This window comes from Prenolepis imparis, unplaced genomic scaffold (genome assembly GCF_030444845.1).
Source record: "Prenolepis imparis isolate NDT839.2.m4 unplaced genomic scaffold, iyPreImpa1.0 SCAF_1, whole genome shotgun sequence".
NCBI classification, from domain to species: Eukaryota; Metazoa; Arthropoda; class Insecta; order Hymenoptera; family Formicidae; genus Prenolepis; species Prenolepis imparis.
Window position 1 is genome coordinate 3,174,951 of NW_028141159.1, and position 21,085 is coordinate 3,196,035.

The following is a 21,085-nucleotide window of genomic DNA, read 5'->3' on the forward strand; positions in this document are numbered from 1 at the left end:
ATAAATAAAATAATATCAAAAAGAAAAAAAAATTTGATTTTTTAAATAATTTATATCGTTGTTTTTTTTTTATTTATACGTCACTAACGTTAAATTGCTTTCAACAGAATACTTTGCACGAAACAAATTTCTAAAATAAATTTTTACACAAAGCAAATTATTTAAGTAACTATTTTTCATCTGCTAACTGCGTATGTTTACATTGAAAGTCTCGAGTTCTAGGACAAACGTAGAGCACGTGATAAATACTTGCGGTTAGGATAAGATATTTACGACATTATTACGCTTTGTGTCGTTGAGTTTTATGCAAGTTAGTGTGAACATTAACCTGTATATACGTATTCGACTATACAATCATTTAAGCCAAACGATGCAAATAAGTGATAAGTATTTTACGCCAATCGTATTTTCGCGCTTTTTCGTAAAAAAAAATTTTTAAATACAAAATATTATGTAAAAATCTGTGAATCTTAATACTTCGTATTCCTAATATTTCTAATCATGTATGAAACAATAAGTAGCAGCAATCTCAAATATTTCTGTTCTGGAAGATTTGACCCTTATTATCACTCTTTGTAAATTCCAATTATACGGTAGAATTCACTCTCTCGCTCTCTTTAGTTGCAGCTAGCTTTGTCCTTCCAAAATTTACTTTACACCGTAGAAAATTGCGTTTGAGAACAAGGTGAGGTATCGTGCTGACCTTTACATTCACTTTTCCACTCGATTTCCCAAAGCGTTACCTGCATGCAGGCATGCGTGCATATATATACACGATGGAACGCAGGGAAGCACTTTTGCGTCATCGATCGTTAATCCTGCAGCTCTCGAGCTGTCAAGCAACATAATTTGGTAATGCATACCAGTCGTAAGAGTGCTATCTTAATTAACGTCTTAATTGAGTGTTCGCTCGCGTCGGTTTGTTGCTCGCTCTCATCACGGAATCGCGCAATACACGTTAGACACGTGTTTCTTCTTCGAATGTATCTAATCTAAAAGTCTATAGGGCGATAATCTGCCGAGCTGCGTAGATCCGAGTTGACACGACGGCGGCTAAAAAGAGACGAAAGTCGTAAATGACATTCTTTTCTAATCTAAATCTTACTTTCTAATGTACTATTCCAAAAACAACATTTTTAAAAATCCTAAACTGTAATTTAGCTTGTTATTTCCTTAAACGAGAATGATTATATCTGTCGTAATTCTAGATGAAAAAGAATTTCATGACATTTAATCAGAAAGAGAGTAGTTAATAATATGCTTAATTACAATATAATATTGAGATTTTCGATATTCGTAAGATTTTAAATACCTCGATCGAGCAAAAGTCAAGTTCTGTATTTACAATGGATTAGCCTTGCCAGGCTCTTACATATGGGGTTTAACAACACATTAATAAACAAACATTAATAAAAAGATTTCGAGCAACATGTGTTTCAAGTTTGAAATTCTGAAAGACACGCGAACAAAGCACAAAGAACGGAGAACCGGTAACGCGATCGTGTTGAGGATTACGACGTATATTTCGTCCGAGTGACAGAGAAAGAGAGAGAGAGATCTTTGAATAACCCTGTGCTAGAAAGTGAATCTTACTACTTCAATGTAGTAGTTTTGCGTGACGCATAGATGCAGCGCGAGGATGAGCTCACGAAATATGCCTCGTTTAGACGTTGAAATAGGATTTTATGACTGCCTTAGGTGTTGTGAATCTATTTCAGTTTTACGGTGTAAACGCATCGTATTACAACCACAAGCTAGAATGAAGATGAAAGATATGGAAAAGTGTAATAAAATGTTTTTTTTTAATTCCATTAACGCAATTTTCGTCAAAAGTTCCGCGATCTTTCCGAAACGTCGAAATTGAATATCTCAAAATCGGAGTATTAAAATCAATCGAAATTAATTAATTACAGATATATTCTTTAATATATACACGAGGCCAGACATAATATAAATAAGATAACTGCTTTTTTTACACGCGTTCATATATTATCTCTCTCTCTCTCTCTCTCTCTTTCTCTCAGTTAATAATAATAAAAAAATTCTGCAGAAGCGCGTGATAAAAATTAAGCGACGAACAGGAAGGCCTCCGGAAATTATGTAAAACTCGTATGCATGTCGCGAACATGTCCGATACACGTGACTCGAAACGAGTAGTAATCATACTCGAGTGTATATATTTAATCAGTCGATCAATCTCTAGGTATATCAGTGCTTGTTAACGATAGAGCTAATATATTGAAAAAAACGGCGTAATTTTGCACCGAGCGAACCCCTAACTTTCGTCAGTCTAAAAAATATACTTTATTCCCAAATTTCGCGATTTTATTGTATGAGTGTATATTTTATTGTGTATATTAATTCGTGCCCTGTGCACAATTAATTTAATTCCAGCGAAAAATTAAATTTCGTTGGAATACGCATCAACATCCGCGTTCGGCTCTTAAGGCCTATCACTTATATTTATATTTTATTAATAACGCTGAAATAATTACATCGAGTCTCAAGTCTTCATTCGACGAGGAATAATCGCGCGCCACAATTGGAACGAGACTATCTCGAGTTTATTTGCCGACGTACAATATGCGTTATCTTGTGTAGAGAGAGAGACCGGAGTCTTTTTCAGCTTCTCGACAGCGAGTCGCGTGAATATCGTGCTCGATATTATTGAGCGACGCGTGCTGGTTTCCGGAAAACAGATGCTCGATTACTTAATATCTGTCACACATTTGCGATACATGCCTCTATTAAAAGCGTTCCTCTATTCAAAAGGAGCGCTTGGCAGCGCAGACAGAAACGCTTCGATAGCACGTCGCAATAAAGAAGTCTGCACGCTTAATGTAGCGTGACAAAGTAAAACAAAAGATGACTCATATGGTTGGATTATAATAATGATCCGTACGTACAAAATACCAACGTGCAATATGATGTGATGAGCTTGTATACTTGAGTCAGAAGCCCGCAATAACGTATATATTGTCACGTTGAAGGAGATAAAAATAAAAATTAATATCACATTTTTATGCGGATAATTATCCATAATTTATACGCGTATAATTTCTGCACGAAGCGTTTCATATGATACTTGTGTTAAATTTAATTATTTGTCATTTAAAAAGCATCTTTAAAAAAGTATCTTACAATTTCACACATTTATCTTAATATATTTGCTTATATATATATATATATATATATATATATTTATGCGAATGTGCAAGAGATTCAATTTTAAATAGTAATCACCATCTTCTTTTTTATATTGCTTGCAAAAAGAAAAGCAGCTTATACTTTAAGCTTTAATTTTAAAAACTCGTACCTACTTTCTGCGTAAAAATAATTCTGGAATATACCGTTCATGCCGCTCATTAATAATTGATAGCTTATCTATTTTCTCTCAAGATACGGGGACAGAATTACGGAGCGAAGGCGTGGCAGCATTATGATTATGCGAAGCGTCGTGCATAAAAAAATCATTCACGTTCAGAACGTATTTATTCATACGTGTATATCACAAAAATACATTTATACAAAAAATACGTCTATATAGAACGAATAAAAATTTATCTCTTTCTTCTCTTATTATAATTGTAAAAATAATTACAATTAGAATCAGAAGAACCGACTCTGATAAATGCAAAAAATAATATCTACAATGCTGAAATTAAAAACTTGAGCATTTATAAACTGAAAAACTTACTATATTATATTTATTATAATATTATATAATATATAAACATAATTATAAATTAGATAAAGTAAATGCATAATATGTAATGATATACGATTTTTTTAACGTTATAAAAATTATTAATATTTTTATTAAATTATATATGACTCAATCTATCTATGAGATATTTTCAATCTTATAAGCAATACATATGACACAAAAGATGATTATCTTAAACAATAAGATAACGAGAAGTCTGAGATAAGGAAAAATTCTTTTCAATTAGTAGATTATGAGTATTTCCATACCACATAAAAACAATTCCGCTAGCAATGGGAAATACTCGACTCCAGGAGCTCACTGATAAAAAAGTTAATCGCACACACAGTGTCGCGTTTAAACGCTTCTACAATTAGCAATGCGGGCTCGTACTGATTCACACGTATAATTTATTGGCAAGCAAAACACATTATCATTATGCAAATAATTACGTTTGTACGATAAGACAGGCGCCGTTTATCGCCAAGTCACCGAGTCTATGATAATGAAGTCGGTGTTTTTTTTAGATAATTAGGATATAAATATACTAGTAGAGGAGAAAAACAGAAATTGTTACATTTTAAATTATAAGCTTGTCTTTATAGACAAAGTACAGTAGTGGATAGCGATATTTTTGCAAATGAATCATATTTTACGTCTTTTACAATGTAGATAATATGATGATTGTATGAGAATGATGTCTGTTCGATTTTTATCGTAAATAGTCGCGATAGAATTTGCGACACAAATTTTACAGCAGTCGCCAACTGGATTCGATGCCATTGACCGCCGATACGTAATATCGATTTACGTGTATTCGTAGCTCGCGAAAGAGCCGTCACCTCGATAACCCGTTGCACGTCAACATAATTCTTGTACTTTTTATCGATACTGCAGTCTGCATACATGAGGTCGAAAGTTGTCGCTCTGATAAAATGGTTTTGCGTTGCCGCGGTAAGATAGCAGTAAATATTGACCGCAGATGTCGGCGTCAAAAACGTCTCGTAAAAATAAAAAAACAGGATGACGTAAAGACGTGGCAAGAAATACATTTATTATTGTTGCGCTTCCTCGATGCGATAATCATTTCCAGGAATTTCTCAAAATTTTTGAATGTTTATCTAACGCGAAGTCTAGTTCTTTCTCTATTTTATTTGTTATTTTCTCATATCTATAAATATACATATAGAGGAAAGATTTTTTTTGCGAAGCAACCGGGTAAAAAATTTTTTATATATAATCATATATAATAATATAAAATTTAATTGAAATATATAAAATTCTCTATAAGTTATGTATAATTAATAATTATATATAATTTTATATGACTTATACAGAATTTTATATATTTTAATTAAATTTTGTATTGTTTTATATATGATTATATGTATATAAAAAATTTTTTACCGAGAAATGTTTTGCGGTAATCATATACCAGATGTCCCATTTTAAAGGACCCACTCAAATATCTCATTGTCAGAAACACTGCGTTAAATCGAAAAATGTTTCCTACAAAAGTTATAGGGTTTCGAGGGGGACATAACATAGTAATATTCATATGACCTTGGGCGGCGTCTCCAAGGTCAAATGAAGGTGAGAATGAATTTTGAAAAGAAGAAAAAACATTTGGAAAATAAAAAAATGCTTCAGATAAAAGTTGTTCAAATTAATTAGTAGAAAAAGATGTTATAATAAAAAATATGGGTTTCCATTTAAAAAATTCATTCTCATCTTCACTTGACCTTGGAGGCGCCGCCCAAGGTCATATGAATATTACTATGTTATGTCCCCTTCGAAATCCTACAACTTTTGTAGGAAACATTTTTCGATTTAACGCAGTGTTTCTGAGATATTTGAGTGGGTCCTTTAAAATGGGACACCCGGTATATCTGACATTTTTTATCAATGATATTATCAATACTTTTACACTTTCTAAATATATCGATAGATAAAAAATTATAGCAAAGTACGACCTTAAAAGCACAGGAATTCTAAGTGGATGCTTTCTCGTATGTTCTTTATAAATAATCACGGCATTTTCAAACGTTTTCTTCGCAGCGAGTTGTTTACTTCAAAGAGAGAAGCGAAGAAAAAATCTGTCGACGCGTGAAGAAGCTGCGTCATAGTGTTAACCGTTATTAGACATGCATCAGTTAATATTATAGAAAATAAATGACGTAACGTGTGACAAGATCACGTTTTTCCGTACGATAAACGATCATTTTTTCCCTATATTTGATTCATCTTTCTCGAACAATTTTATCGAAAGTTTAATATAATTAGAGTGAACCATTTTCTTTCTTTCTCTCTCTCTTTTCGCGCAAAATTATAAAAAAATGGCACGAAATAGCGCACTTTCAAGCCAGCTCTCTCTTTTAGAGACATCCGATATACATATTTTACGTAATATAATGACGTCTATTCTCTTTAACGATACATACAAAAAGTAATAATTGTCCGATCGATTAAATTAATTGTATCGCAAATATAAAAAATATGTTATATACTTCGCAATGCACTCGGATACTTTTTACATTAAAGACCAGCAAACGCTCAATTTCCGATACGCGTGATATAAACGAAAGCAGTATAAATGCAACGTATTTATTTATGATATCGCCACGCGGAAAATTTTCCAAAGTATGTGATTATATGAGACCCTCGCGAGATGTTAAACGGCTAATTGACTCGGGGTAAACGGACAGAGCGATGTCAATTGTCGGGATTTAAGAATTCCTCGAGCAGCAGGGGGCCTTGTTGTGTGATGTCGTTTCTCGTGACTTTATCTCGTAACTTATCAATAGTTTAATAGATCTATTAATATATATTACATACAGACGACTTTGAAAAATATTAGTAATTTTTAATGTATAATATTTTAATGCGTAAAAAAATTCTTTAACTTATATATTTGAAGCGTTCGGAATAATATAAAGAGAAAAAACACACATATATAATAAATGAAATATTAACGTGTTATAATCTGAATAAATAATTTATACTCATTATATAAAATATTATAGTGCACTATGTAATGAGTAGAGAAAGACTCACAGATCTGCGAGCCCTAATTTAATCTAAAGACTTTCCCGTCTTTTTGCTGCTAGAGAGCAACAAATTCCGCATTATATAACGACACACTCGATACCCCCATGTTGAAAGAATCGCAGAACGCATACAGATATCGCGTGTATATAATCGCCGCTAATTAAGAGCTTGTATCCGCCGTTGTTACAAATGATGGAGGAGGAACAACGCAATTATTTATGAGTCTGTTCTATGATTACGAATTGGAATCGTGGACGGCGGCGACTAGCTGTCTGGTAGTAATGTGTATATCGTATATTGGCTTCATTCCAAAGAACGTATAATAAACGCGGCGGAAACGCGCGAGGCCGATCTGCGTCGCGATTCGAAAGTCCGAGAAATTCATTTTTCGAACGAGATGAAAAATGTGATGAAAAACACGTCCTTGGCTCGTGAAAAGGCCCAGGTAACAGTTCGTCAGAATGGAAAGTTTGTGAATGTTATCGTCACCCCCTAATGCGAATGACAATGGAAATATTGGTAGAACGGAATTTTAGACTGTCGTCACTTGGCAACATTTGGCGACCGTTCGTTATAATAATGGAAATGTCGTCTAGAATAAATTTTGGCATATATATATGTATAAAGATGTGCGTGTTTAAAATACACATGATTATAATGCCGCCTTTTTGTGTATTTGCTTGAGCAAACAACTTATATAGGAAAGATTTTACAGCGCAATGTAATTAATAACATTTTATTTTACTTGTGTGCAAATTTTATGTCATTGAATTTATTCCTATTATTTCTCGAGAATAATATAAAATTTTGTCTCTAATGCTTGTATAATGTTTATTTGCCGTTTTAATTATAAAAATATTAGAATCTTCAAGTTGTATTTAAAATTCAAATATAAAATACAACAATAGGTAAAATTTATTTAGGGATGAGAAAAGGATGAGAAAAAAATTAATTGGAAGAAAATAAAACATGACGCATGTCTTTCTAATTTTCTAATTAAAAGTATATATTTATCTTGCTCGCTGCTTCTTGTGTATGTTGTACTCTAGAATTATTTTCGCTTCGAGAAATCAAACAAAACTAAAAGACTGTTAAGAGTTGGTGCAGTCAAAGTAAGACATTTCTCGGTAAGAAGCAAAGAAGAAGCGTTTCCGTAAATAAACCGACGATGTGCTGCCTCGGTGACCAAAAGGGGATGGCACGTGGAGCTTTTGCGGAGATAGAATAAATCCGGTAGGTCCAGAAAGAGCGCGGAGAGTTTCGTGTGTCATCCCTTAATGATCCAGCGAGGGTAATACAAGGCTCGTTAAATATGATATATGCTAAAATTTCGCCACTGCCTTCGAATTTCTAGAAAAGAATCTTTTCTACGAATATTCTCTCTTCTTAATAAAATTATTCAGATATTTTAACATTCTCAAAAAGCAAGAGAATTATGTTATATATTTATATTACTTATATTTTTTAAAAAGAACTTGCTTTATACTTAACATAAAAGAATGTATTTTAATTCAACAAAATTCTAATTAGAATTGTATATTTATAGACATTATACACACACACATTGAGCTCTTTCATTTTTACGTAAAGTAAAATCGAACGTCCTTCTATATTCTATAACGTAATACTGCTGACGCAATAATCTTATATACGCGATATAATATACGAGGTAGAATATGACTTCCTTGTGTCTAACACAAGATCTATATTTATATTTACCACAATCGTATATAAAATTTGCGAAATTTAAAACAAATACTGAAAAAGTTAAATATGAATAGTGTCGTAAAAATATTTCTTTACAATATCATATTTAAAATACAAAAATACATAAGTTTACCACGAAATATATTTTTATTATTCAATTAATTTTCATTATCTATTTCCATTCATTTATTAGCTTTAAAATAATAGGAAGCAGGTGTAAAAAAATTTGCACAAACGGTTTTGTACCCCGTTCGCGTCATCCCTGGTGGGGATCGAACCCACGACCTTTGGATTAGAAGTCCAACGCGCTATCCTCTGCGCCACAGGGACTTGGTGAACTCAATAGCTTGAGATTGCTATAATAGAACATACACATCTTTCATCTTCCCTTTAACAGATGCCGCCAGCGCTCGTTGCAATTATAGCGTCCAGTAATGTATGTATAAATTTATAATTTTTATATTCATATTCAAAGTACAACAAAAATATTCCATTAGACCAAAGACGTATCATCATAACAACTTATTGACTATTGTTACGATGGTGTTTACTTGGGGATGGTGTTTATTTTTTCGTGGGCGTCCGCAGGATTTTTTGTTCTTTCTTAATTTTTTAAATTTAATTCTTTTTGTTATTTTTTTATATTGAATATGCAAATAAGTTCCAGTGTTTATTCAAAAGGAGAACAAATGCTTAATTTTTTTTACTGATGAATCCTCACAAAATAAATTGTTATGTTGAATATAATTATGCATTTTAGATTATTTATATAAATCTATGTAAAATTATATAAATATATACGAATGAGAAATTTGTCGAGAAATATTTCTTTATTAATCAATATATGTATATCAATTTAAGAAATGCGATCGAGAGAGATTTTCGAGGGATCCAGGGCGAAAAATGTCGCTCGGCCATTCCTGCGAGGACGCAACGAGAGGGACAGTTCTAGACGGAGAGGGGATTCGACGAGAAAGATGGCCGTCGCGGAACATATGACAAAGAACGGCGGGCTCCTGTCACGGTATCCGATGACGGCGACATCCTCGCGCCGACGAGGTGGACGCGGCACAGCTGATCGTCGCTGTTAACCGCTGCCCGTCATCGGAGCGGCCGCGTCGCGTCGTCGCGTTCCTCCCGGTGCGACGACGGGGCGACAGGAAGAGAGAGGACAAAAGGAAAGAAGAGAAGTGCATGTGTGTATCGGTGTGTGCGACGTCGCGTGGGTGTTCTCGGGGGCAGCTCGACTCTCTCTCTCTCTCTCTCTCTCTCTCTTTCTCTCGGGGGTCGGGAATCGAAGATCGACGTCGTCGTCGTTGTGTCCGACGTCGACGTGGTGACATAGTGGTGTGATATATTAGCGCGGCGCCAGCGGGGGAGCCATGACTACGCGTGGAGAATGGGCTCGATCGCGTCGGTGCTGCAGTGGCATTGCTCGGAGTGCGCCCTGATAAATGCTACGGAGAGCGCGAGATGCGCCAGGTGCGGGCTGACGCGGCTGAGGAGCGACGAGGAGAGGGTCGGCGGCCACCTAGTAGACCGTCGTAGCGGACGATCGACGAGGGGAGGACGCGAGGGGGACCGTCGAGAGTCGTCGTCGTCCACCTCCTCCGGGGAATCGACGCCGCCGACGCCGCCGCCGAGGACGGACAGATTGGCGGCGCGCAACCTGACGGAAACGTCATCGTTACTCGTCGGCCAGCGCGACGAGTTCCGACGCGCTGTTACTAACGGGTGAGGGTCGCGATTTCATCCCCTTCCCTCTCCCTCTCTTCTCGACCCCTTCCTTTCTCCTTCCCCCCTCCCCCTCCCTCCCCATGCGTGTTCAAGTTATGCCTCGAGGAACCGGCGATCTATTGTCAAACTCTACGGGGATATCTATGACTTGTTTGGATTCCTACTATTTTGGTATTATAAATGTGATTATCCGATTCTCAATATGTGTGTCATGTTTATGTTGAGCAGTGAAGCATAATAAGATCATGTAGCTGCATTTACAATTAGATCAGTTTCCCTCTATTATGTCTCTCTATTTAGTCTCTCAGCGAGGCTGCCTGCGTGTTTACTTATGTTGAGAGTGCTTACATTGAATAAACAAACTTTAATTTTATGTAGGTTTTTTTAACTAATTAAGAATTAATTTAATTTTCTATAGTAAATATAATATTGGCTGTTGTTATTTGAGGCAAATATCATTTATGATTATATTTTTTACTACATTCTCACACGCATTATAATTGAGTTTTTAGAATGCAATGTTTTATTATTTTTGTAATATTGTTACAAAATATTTTGTTACATTCTCATGTGTCATGTGTTCCTATAAACTTGCAGCTCCGAGAGATATCTGTCTGCATTCGATGTTAAAAAAAATTTACATTGTGGTTCGTGGAATGGCAACTCATCTGAGAGGAAACCGCTGAAACGTTTTTCGTCTTTACCTTCTTTAATCACACAATGGACTTGTATAAGATGTCTATTGGACAATAACTGCAGTTCATTGATTTGCGCGGCTTGTGACGCCAGTGCATCAATAGCTCAAATCGATGGAAAGAAGATTGGTGCACGCAAGAGCAAAAAGATTAATCCGCATAAAGAAAATCGTCTAAAAATCACCTCTGGATTTTTGCCCAATATTCTACCTGCGAATGCTAGCACGAGCGGTTCTGGTAATAATGCTAAAATTAATAATACGGGTGAGTTTTACGAGTATTATTGTATTATACTCTTTATTTATATATTATATTATATTATGAGTATATGTTAGTGTTAATCTCTAAATGCACATTTCATGCATCATTGAATCGTTGCTTTAAAATTTTGCAGGCATGGCACAGTTGACAAGTATAAGCCGGAACGAGAGACAAAGAGTGGACCGTAAAGACTGGATTTTACCATCAATTGGAGCGATGGAGTCGACTACGCTTCCTTACACAGATAATACCGATACCTCTCAACGCTCTCCGAAACGTCACAGTCCTTCTATGTACGAGCGGGTCAAGTCTAAAGTCAGTCGTTCGCTATCGAATGGTTCCGTCGTTCAAAAATTATCGGATCACGTGGTACAGAGACCCACGAGCCTGGTGGTACCGGAAGCGCGTCAGGACGATGGCTTGTGGAGCTGCGACAATTGCACGTTGGACAACGCGCCAGGTTTGGAGCAGTGCGAGGCTTGCGACGCCCCTAGGAGTCCCGCGCCTTGCAGCGGAGTGGTTATCAGCGTGCCAGCTTGGGTGCCGCGTGCGTTATCATCCGCGGGACCCCTATCGTACAGAAGATCCTTCTCCGACGCCGACTCCGTCGCGAACGTGACGCAGAAGAAGACTGTGAATCGTCGAAGTTTGAACGATGAGGAACCGCCCGCGGTACCGCCGCATTCGATCGGCTTTAATTCAAGACCAAAGTATTCGTACATCGGGATCACGGATCCCGATATACCGCCGCCATTGCCAAAGAAACAGAGCAGTAAGTTAGGTCTCGTTCCGACGAAGGCGCACAGCGAGGCGACCAGTCCGGTGAGCGATCTACCGAACATGAGTCCGCTCAAGCGTATGTGGACCTGTAGAAAGTGTTCTTACGCGTACAACCCGTTGTGGTCCAGCGGTTGCGACATTTGCGGCTCGTCCAGGTCGCCCCCGTCGTTGACGCAACCCAGCTTGATAACCGTCACGAAGGACACGAGTAGCTATCCGACTCACGCACAATCGCCAATCGTGGTGTCGAGGGACAGTGTCAGATATATACCACCCAAGTCGGCCACCCTGGCCACGGCGGAATCCGATCTGGACGATCAGATCGATCCGCCGTCGCCGGTGTGGACGTGTAAAAAGTGCACTCTACTGAACGCCGCGTCGAGAACGACGTGCGAAGCTTGCTGCGGGTCGAAGCTGAAGAGCATCTTGCATCTGGAGGATGCCACCCTGCGAAAGGGCGAGAGCTGGGTTTGTCAGTCGTGCACGCTAAGGAATCCACTCTCGGCGCAAAACTGCAACGCCTGTAAGACCTTGGCTGATTTTCTCGAAGTTCCGAAAGATAATAGAGCTCTGGGAGCTCAACGGAGTCCAAGCCCGAGGCTCTGCTCGACTCCGACGAATTCCAAAGCGGTTACTCCGAGGCACAGAAATTCTGTAAGAAGAAACGGTTCGTCGGCAGTTGACAAAAGGCATTCGAGGACCAGAGATCCTTCGCATACTCAAGTTAGTATCTTCTTTCTTATGGAATTCTCAAAAATAAGTTATTTCTTATTGCACACGATATTTCTTATCGTTTAGTTTGCTGCGTTGAAAGCTAAAACAATATTACCAGTTTTGTCTTATCGATACAATTTTCTTTACATATTTTAGTGGCAATGTAAATTGTGCACATACGAAAACAAGAGTACGACTGGTGTTTGCGAAATGTGCCAAAGCTCGAAGTCGCTGTCCCAAGTGTCTGGAGATAGAGGGACACCTAGGCTCGTCGAATCAGGCACTAGTACTCTTAGAATACAGCGGCAAGAGAGCGTGGTGATGGAAAATCTCAGGCAGCTAGAAGAGAGAGAAGCGCTGGAAAAATGGGAGCGTATTGTACGATATTGCAAAGAGGTAATAACATCTTGCGTTGTATGACTAAAGTATCGTAGATTGTTAATGAAAACTAAACGCTTTTCACATTTATTTTGTAGACAAATGAGCCGTTCGTCGACGATTCGTTTCCTCCTGCTCCAAAATCCTTGTATTATAATCCTGCGGATACAAAGGATAATCACGTCGTCCAATGGAGAAGGCCACACCAAATTAACGTGGACTCAAGTGTCGATTCTAAACTGCCTTGGGCTGTCTTTAGGACACCCCTACCCTCTGATATCTCGCAAGGTGTCTTAGGAAACTGTTGGTTACTATCGGCTCTGGCTGTTCTTGCCGAAAGCGACGAGCTCGTGAGAAGAGTTCTGGTCATGAAGGAGACATGTCCCGAAGGTGCTTACCAAGTTAGACTGTGTAAAGATGGAAAATGGACGACGGTGCTCGTTGATGATTTATTACCCTGTGATAAGAGAGGCCACTTAGTGTACTCTCAGGTATATCTCGTCTGTATGTTACGCATTGTAAATACTATATATTAATACATATTTGACGTAAACATATCTTATTATATTCACATCTATTTACAAATCCGCTTTATTTTTATTCGCGTGTTCTTATTTGCGATATTATTAGTGACATATGCATCTTTACTTTATCTGTATGTTGAAGGCAAAAAGAAAGCAGCTTTGGGTGCCGCTAATTGAGAAAGCAGTTGCTAAAATACACGGCTGTTACGAAGCTTTGGTATCCGGCCGTGCCATAGAAGGTCTAGCGACGTTAACTGGTGCCCCATGTGAGAGCGTGCCTTTACAACCTTCAGCATTGCCAAGCGAAGACGAACTTGATAGGGACCTAATATGGGCACAACTCTTGTCCTCGAGACAGGCTATGTTTTTAATGGGTGCTAGTTGCGGAGGAGGTAATATGAAGGTTGACGAAGAAGAATATCAACGTAAAGGTTTAAGGCCGAGGTAAATCGAAAATTTGGTTTATTTACTTGTGCTTTATTTTTTGCTGACCGTTCCTAATTAAAACGCGCACCTCTTCCAGGCACGCGTATTCTGTCCTCGATGTACGTGATGTACAGGTAGGTTTCACACATGATGTATCTAGCTTAGTATTTAAATTAACTTGGCTTGAAACATGTTATATGTCGCACATATCGTCTCGATGATAAAAGAACATTATTGTATTACGCAGGGGATACGGTTGTTACGATTACGTAATCCTTGGGGTCACTACAGTTGGAAAGGTGATTGGTCGGACGATAGTCCTATATGGACTCTGCAATTACGGGAGATGCTTATGCCGCATGGTGCTTCGGACGGTGTCTTCTGGATATCCTTCGACGACGTTCTAAAGTATTTCGATTGCATTGACATTTGTAAGACAAGAGTCGGATGGAGTGAAGTGAGATTACGCGGCACTCTTCCTCCGTTGTCGTCCCTTAGACATTTGTCGTGCGTCCTTTTAACAGTGTTGGAACCCACCGAAACGGAATTTACGCTGTTCCAAGAGGGCCAAAGGTAAGATTATTATACTATTTTGCGCGCGCGCGCGTGCGCAAGCATATTATATAATACATAACACAAATGTAATATAATTTTATAGAAATTCGGAAAAGTCGCAACGTTCTCAACTGGATTTGTGCGTGGTAGTCTTTCGCACGAGATCTCCGGCTGCTCCGGAAGTTGGTAGGCTAGTAGAGCACAGTAAGCGGCAAGTACGCGGTTTCGTCGGCTGTCACAAAATGTTGGAGAGGGATCTTTATATCGTCGTGTGCCTAGCTTTTAATCATTGGCACACTGGGATGGAAGATACGTCCAGTTATCCAGAATATGTTCTCGCCATTCATAGTTCAAAAAGGCTCCTGGTCGAGCAGATATCACCGCCTGCTTTTGTCTTAGCTGATGCTATTATAAGTTTAACGTTGGCTAAAGGACAACGGCACGAAGTAAGCAATTAAATATCACATTGAATAGTATACATTACAATAATACACACATTATAATAATACACTAACTAACAATATATACAGTACAATATATACACTAACGATGCACTATAATATATTAATATTAATAATATATTAATATTAATAATAATTAATATTAATATTAATATTAATATATATATCTTAATAAAAGTAAAAAATATACTAATACTAAAAAAATAAAAAACATACTAATACCATATCAATAATACTTTTTAAATTCTTGTTGATTCAAAAACAGGGTAGAGAAGGCATGACTGCTTATTATTTAACTAAAGGATGGGCCGGTTTAGTTGTAATGGTCGAAAATCGTCATGTGAATAAATGGATTCACGTAAAATGCGACTGCCATGAAAGCTATAACGTCGTGTCCACGAGAGGACAACTCAGAACTGCCGATAGTGTTCCCCCCCTTCACAGGTAAGAGATATCATTGAACCTTGTTTCGTTCAGCATGAGATTATATTTTACATTATTTTCAATCACTCTTTCTAGACAAGTCATCATAGTTCTAACGCAATTGGAAGGTAGCGGAGGTTTCTCAATAGCACATCGACTTACGCACAGATTAGCTAACAGTGGAAATTTGCACGATTGGGGACCGCCTGATACGCAACATTGTCCTCAAATTGATACTCAGGTGGAAGGTTTGCACAGTCCTCGCTTAATAACGTGAAGAATAAAATACAGAATGAATACACAAGCTGGATATTATTGGAGGAAAGTATTGTCAAGTGTAATCCTCGGAATGATCCTCGGAACGTCGAGAGAATTGACTGAAAAGAAACCAAAGCAAGCTAGAAACATTTCAGCATACTATAAGACGTTCTGAAGACATTAGAATACTCTTTGTGCTTTCTAGCTGGATATTCTACGGATGCTCTTAGCGTTGCAACATGCTCAGCATTGGACGTAATACAATAAGTAATAATTAATGTACAATGGTTCTGGACCCAGTGATTAAAAAAAAAAAAAGAAAACAGATCTTTCAAGTAGATAGTGGTTCATGCACTCTGCGCGCGTTGACGGGGAAAAGGACGAACTTAAAATAAAAAGAAAAAAAAGGTAAAATATAAAATACGTGCAAATTAAGTGTTTCTGCTGGAACCATTGAACCCCATAAAGAAGACTTGGAAAATTGAATATTTATGAAGAAACAAGTTGAACATTTTGCTTGTTATATAAACAAAAAAAAATTATTTTCTCAACTTAACGTTTACGCGTTGTAAGAAATAACAAAAAAATCTAAAGATTACATAATAATATAATATAAAATGAAACCATTAGAGAAAACACATTATATAAGGATGTGTGTGGACACCGTACACATTGTTTTTGGAATTGCTTAGAATGTAGTACGATTATATCGGATCGGGACATTTCCGATTTAACCAATGTTTACATGCCAATCTTATTGCTGTAACACGTAAGGCCGTATTCGAAACCCGCATTTAAGAGAGAATTTGAATTCTTAGTTTCGTTCAATGTGTGCACGCGTGCGCAATATAAAAAGAGAGGCTGGAATTTTATGCAAGAATTTCTATGTATCAACTGTAGGGTAGAACATTTATCTAGACTTTGTTGTTTCCCCGTCTTGCAATTGGAGAATGTTAAAAATGGACGTAGCAAACGGCTATAAAAGCGAGAGAGAGAGAAAGAAAGAGAGAACTAAAAATCTTTCTTTAAAGTTTAAAATAGACTCGTTCACTGCCATTCTATGCAATGTATGTATATAGCTTTTGTTTTATATTACAAAATCGTTTTATTAATTTTGGGGGGGCAGAAATTGGAATCGTCGGATATTCCTCGCATAGTAGTTATTAGTTTACCTTGATAAATTAATTTGGAAATATACACTGGGCAAGTATGGCAGTCAGTGGGTCATTAAATTTGTGTTTGTATGCTTTTTAAAAAAAATTGTTTCGTCCAGCCGATATCGCGATCGTAAGATGAATCTTTGTCGGGGAAACTCGATATTTCGGTTTTAATGTCAAACTGCCATATTCCATGTTTTTAGACAATGGTCGATTGGCATCCGCGGCATGTCTTGCAATGGCAATTCTATCGAATCAAAAAAAAATGTGTTTAGTGCTCTCTATATACATTGAATGTGGTGATGCGACAATACGCGATGCTGTGATCAGTCAATAATGCTTTGACTCGAACCGAAAATTTAATTCTCTGTTGAGATATCTTTTATTTAACAGAGAGACTGAGAGAGAGAGGGAGAGAGAGCATTGTGAACACTCTATTTCAATTAACAGTACAAAATTTCCGTCTACTCTAAATTTGCTTGTTTTTTATACAAAAAAAAATGAGTGGAATAAGTATAAGTTTTATTTCGAGACATTTTCTCTGTTGACAATTTATAAATTATATAATGCTATAAATTATATATTGCTATTAATTAATAATTTAAGTTACATGAAATATAGCTTAAATTATCATTTTTATTCACAAGTCGAATTAGTAAATATCACTTTATATCGATTTTTACACATATCGTATCTTAAGTTGCGCTAGCTTATAGATTGTTCGAGCTACCTGTTTCATATCGCAAATCGTAATCCCACATATGCGATTGTCTTTTGCGGAGAGATAAAGCGCAAGCGAGACGTTTATTTCCCCTTCCTCCCCCTCGACGATCTCAAAACAGCAGGCCGTATTGTTTTAGCGAGGCCTAAGTGTTAGTAACTATAGTTTTAAGAATTAAACGAAGAACATAGTTTCAGGAAATGTCCGTTTAAACAATCCGTAAATGCGTGTATTGACGGAAATACGTCCAGATAATCAATCTTTACAGCGTGACGCGCTCAAAGTTCAGTAAACGTTTATGAGTTCGAGAATCAATTCTCTCTCGCGCGATGACTTAAACGACGCGACGATTTTTAGCATCAGTCACCTAACCAGTTGTCTGTCAAAATGTCGTTTAATTCATCGAAACATTCGAGGGATTCATTCTCGAAGTATTCTCTACGAGTAATCTTAATATTTGCAGTAGATTCTGTATTCAGTGGCCTTCGTTTACAAAAGATACTAGTTTCGTAAATATAAGACACACACACGGACTACCGGAGTTGTGCGTTTCAGGAAATTGGGAAGACGAGATCTTGTAGAGTTCGTTAAAACACAAATAACTCTGAAAGCGTGGATGTGCGAGAGGCAGAGGCTTAATTAAAAAAAAAATAGAGAGAGAGAGAGAGAGAGAAAGAAAATAAGCACGTCGTTTCTCTCCTCGCATTACCCCGTTCGAAACGTACAATACTCTTATTGTGAGATCACGCGCGCACATTTCTTAAACAAAATCGTATAAGATAACCGGAAGGAGCTAGCGAAAGAATCTCATTTTTTGTACCAGGCATGAGTTGCATCTTACGCGAGGGCAGTGCTTTGGAACTATTAACGGAAACGCTAATACACCTAGTGCCATACGATGTCGTCGTCGTAACGACGAAATTACTCCCCCTTCTCTCCCTTCGTCCCCTCTGACGATGACCGTACAACACATATTCGCATGTCATAATATAAGCGTTCTCTCCCCCCCATCTCCCCACTTCTCCCCCCCGTGAAATAAGCAAATAAATAATCTATTTTACATATTGCATAATCATCGAGGCTAAAGCGTTAAGAGAACGTTCCCGTTTCGCGGCGTTTTAAGACCGACCGCACTCGTTCGGCGCTGTTTTGTCAAAACAGATGATGAATAAAACGTTAATTTATTAACGTAAAATATATTGTAAAATCTGCGGTGCACGCACATTTTATTTTTTTCCCGTGCACGCGTGCAGAACAAATTACGAGTCCCACGTGGTAAATCGAAATCTGTTACGGGATCTTGTCAAGTTACATTGATCGTTGAAGAATCGTATATTCCTAAAATATATATGATCCATATAAAGGGAGTCTGGGGAATATTTTTAAGATCGTCTCCATTTCTTTTTTCTTTATTAGGGTGTATTTATACTTTTATTATGGCATTCAAATCAAAGTGTTCTCCAGGATGCCACTGTCAAAATTTGTTTGCAAATTCCACTAGTCTTTTATCGAGATATTTTTTCCGAGCAATATCAATATACAAATATATGCTTTCAAACATATATTGATAATATTGCGAGGAAATTGCAATTGTGTTTAAAACATTCAACTAATTTCAATATATCCCGCAGATTTGTATTGCCAGGTGGGACATGTTTCGATATACCGGAACTACAACAACCGACGTTATTCTACAGCTTGAAAGTATAAAGAAAATCATAAATGTATGTCAGTCACAAAGAGATAAACATTTCAAATGACATATTGAATAATATTGATTGTTCTAGTTTCGCGCGATTTTGATATATTTTGATATACAATGGAAAAAAAGAGGCAAAGTTCGATCGTCGTTTTGTCAAACAATCGCCGCGAAGGATTCTGCACAAACTAGAAGCGGACAAGATGTGTTACATTTTTAAGAGCAATAACTCATCGTGCGTCTAGCGCTACGCTTACTTGATTTCTCGATAAATAACTATATATACCTATATTTTTAAGATATCAGCTGCACCTACCAATCCTCAGTTGGCCTTTACGTAACATCACGGTCGCTTATCGAAATTTTTTTCTTTACATTGTATCTCTGGAGAGTAAGCGACCTTAAAACTGAATAAAGCGAGTGTGTTATCGATGCAAAACCAGCTCTTAACGCTAAACGCACGGCGAGAGTGCAGGCCTATGTAAGCACAAACATCCTGTCAAACGGAGGAAGTACCATTTGTACATAAAGACGAATATTTATTCTATTTATGGGAGAGAGAGAAAGAGAGAGATAGAGAGGAGGGAAGCCGGCGTTGTGTTATATTTGAGTTGTTTTGCATGTGCTTCGGTGTTTCCGTCACACGCGGTTGCAAGCCGCGCGGCGAGTTTGTATAATGCATTCTATATAAATATAAATATATATATATATAACACACACAAATACACAGACACACATACACACATGCATAGCGCAGTTAGAGTGATATACCGAGATCGAGATACGACGATGACGTGCGAGGCGTAAATATCTGTTCGCGTCCTCTCGCGCGTCGATGACGCGCGAATTCTCGATAGGAGCATCTCGTTTCTCACACCTAGAGAGAGAATTTCGCCAATTATTATTTTTATTTATTATTATTATTATTTATCGTTTTAAAGCGCGACGCTGTCACGCGAGTGAGACCAACGGATTATCTTTACGGACGGTCGTACGCCATCGCAGAGTACCTAGGAAATATATTCTTAATATGTGAAGAAAATATAAAGAAAAAAATTAACGGTGTCTTTGTTGTATTTGTATAAATAAGGTGTAAAGAGAAAAAAAAGAAAAAAAAATGAAATGGTGTCATTCTCATGAGCGACTCATAACTTCGTAAATGATGCTACATACGTACCGGGTGCATTCTAAATTGCATACAAGCGTTAAGTGTATCCATATAATTTTTTTTATAATCTCGATACGGTGGAATTGGAATGACCGAGACGTGAATTTGGTATAGTATAAACGCGATGTCAAAAAATTTTAGAAGATCGAACTTTATATATAATAGCCGGAGAAGCCCCGATTAAAATTGAGATTGGAGATTCTAGCCGTTTTTGTGCTTCACCCTGCAGATATTTAATTCGATTGGTATTTATTCGAGAGAGAGAGATGTCTTTTTGTTCTAATTCCACAAGCCGAGCGTGATAACATTGATTTTTCTGTAATTTTAACGTATTGCGATGAAATTAAAATCGAGATGTTTGAGAGAAAATTGACAGGAGCGAGGATGGAGATCAGCTGATATCAAGGATGGGAGAATATATTGTGGCAAACGTTTATATATCATACGTATCGCGGATTATCGACGACCTTTCTAAAGAAAACGTTAACTTTAAAGAGAGTCGAGTATAGCAAAGTATAATATATAGAGAAGAAAAAAAATGATGTCGCGCTTTTGGATGCGCGTTCTTCACTTTTATGTCGTTCAGCTCGCGGCTGTGATCATTTTAGAAACACCCATGTACGAACCCGAACCAGCAATCAACTTTGTGATAGTCTGTGTACCGTAT

General features: G+C 37.3%; 1 protein-coding gene and 1 non-coding gene across 2 annotated transcripts in view; one reads left to right on the top strand and one right to left on the bottom strand.

The window, feature by feature from the left end:
* The window catches only part of LOC145942360 (calpain-D), a 44,542-nt gene extending 25,784 nt beyond the window's left edge, over window positions 1–18,758 (top strand). Inside the window, exons 4-14 of the mRNA XM_083048992.1 lie at window positions 9,323–10,195; window positions 10,796–11,157; window positions 11,288–12,657; window positions 12,805–13,044; window positions 13,125–13,517; window positions 13,693–13,994; window positions 14,074–14,110; window positions 14,224–14,549; window positions 14,635–14,977; window positions 15,258–15,436; window positions 15,512–18,758. Coding sequence (XP_082905118.1) covers window positions 9,861–10,195; window positions 10,796–11,157; window positions 11,288–12,657; window positions 12,805–13,044; window positions 13,125–13,517; window positions 13,693–13,994; window positions 14,074–14,110; window positions 14,224–14,549; window positions 14,635–14,977; window positions 15,258–15,436; window positions 15,512–15,692 — 4,068 coding nt within the window. The 5' untranslated portion in view covers window positions 9,323–9,860 and the 3' untranslated portion in view covers window positions 15,693–18,758. The remainder of the gene's footprint in view (window positions 1–9,322; window positions 10,196–10,795; window positions 11,158–11,287; window positions 12,658–12,804; window positions 13,045–13,124; window positions 13,518–13,692; window positions 13,995–14,073; window positions 14,111–14,223; window positions 14,550–14,634; window positions 14,978–15,257; window positions 15,437–15,511) is intronic.
* Window positions 8,719–8,791, bottom strand: Trnar-ucu (transfer RNA arginine (anticodon UCU)). The gene has a single exon. It is a non-coding gene; the product is annotated as a tRNA-Arg (tRNA).
* Window positions 18,759–21,085: the final 2,327 nt, after the last annotated feature.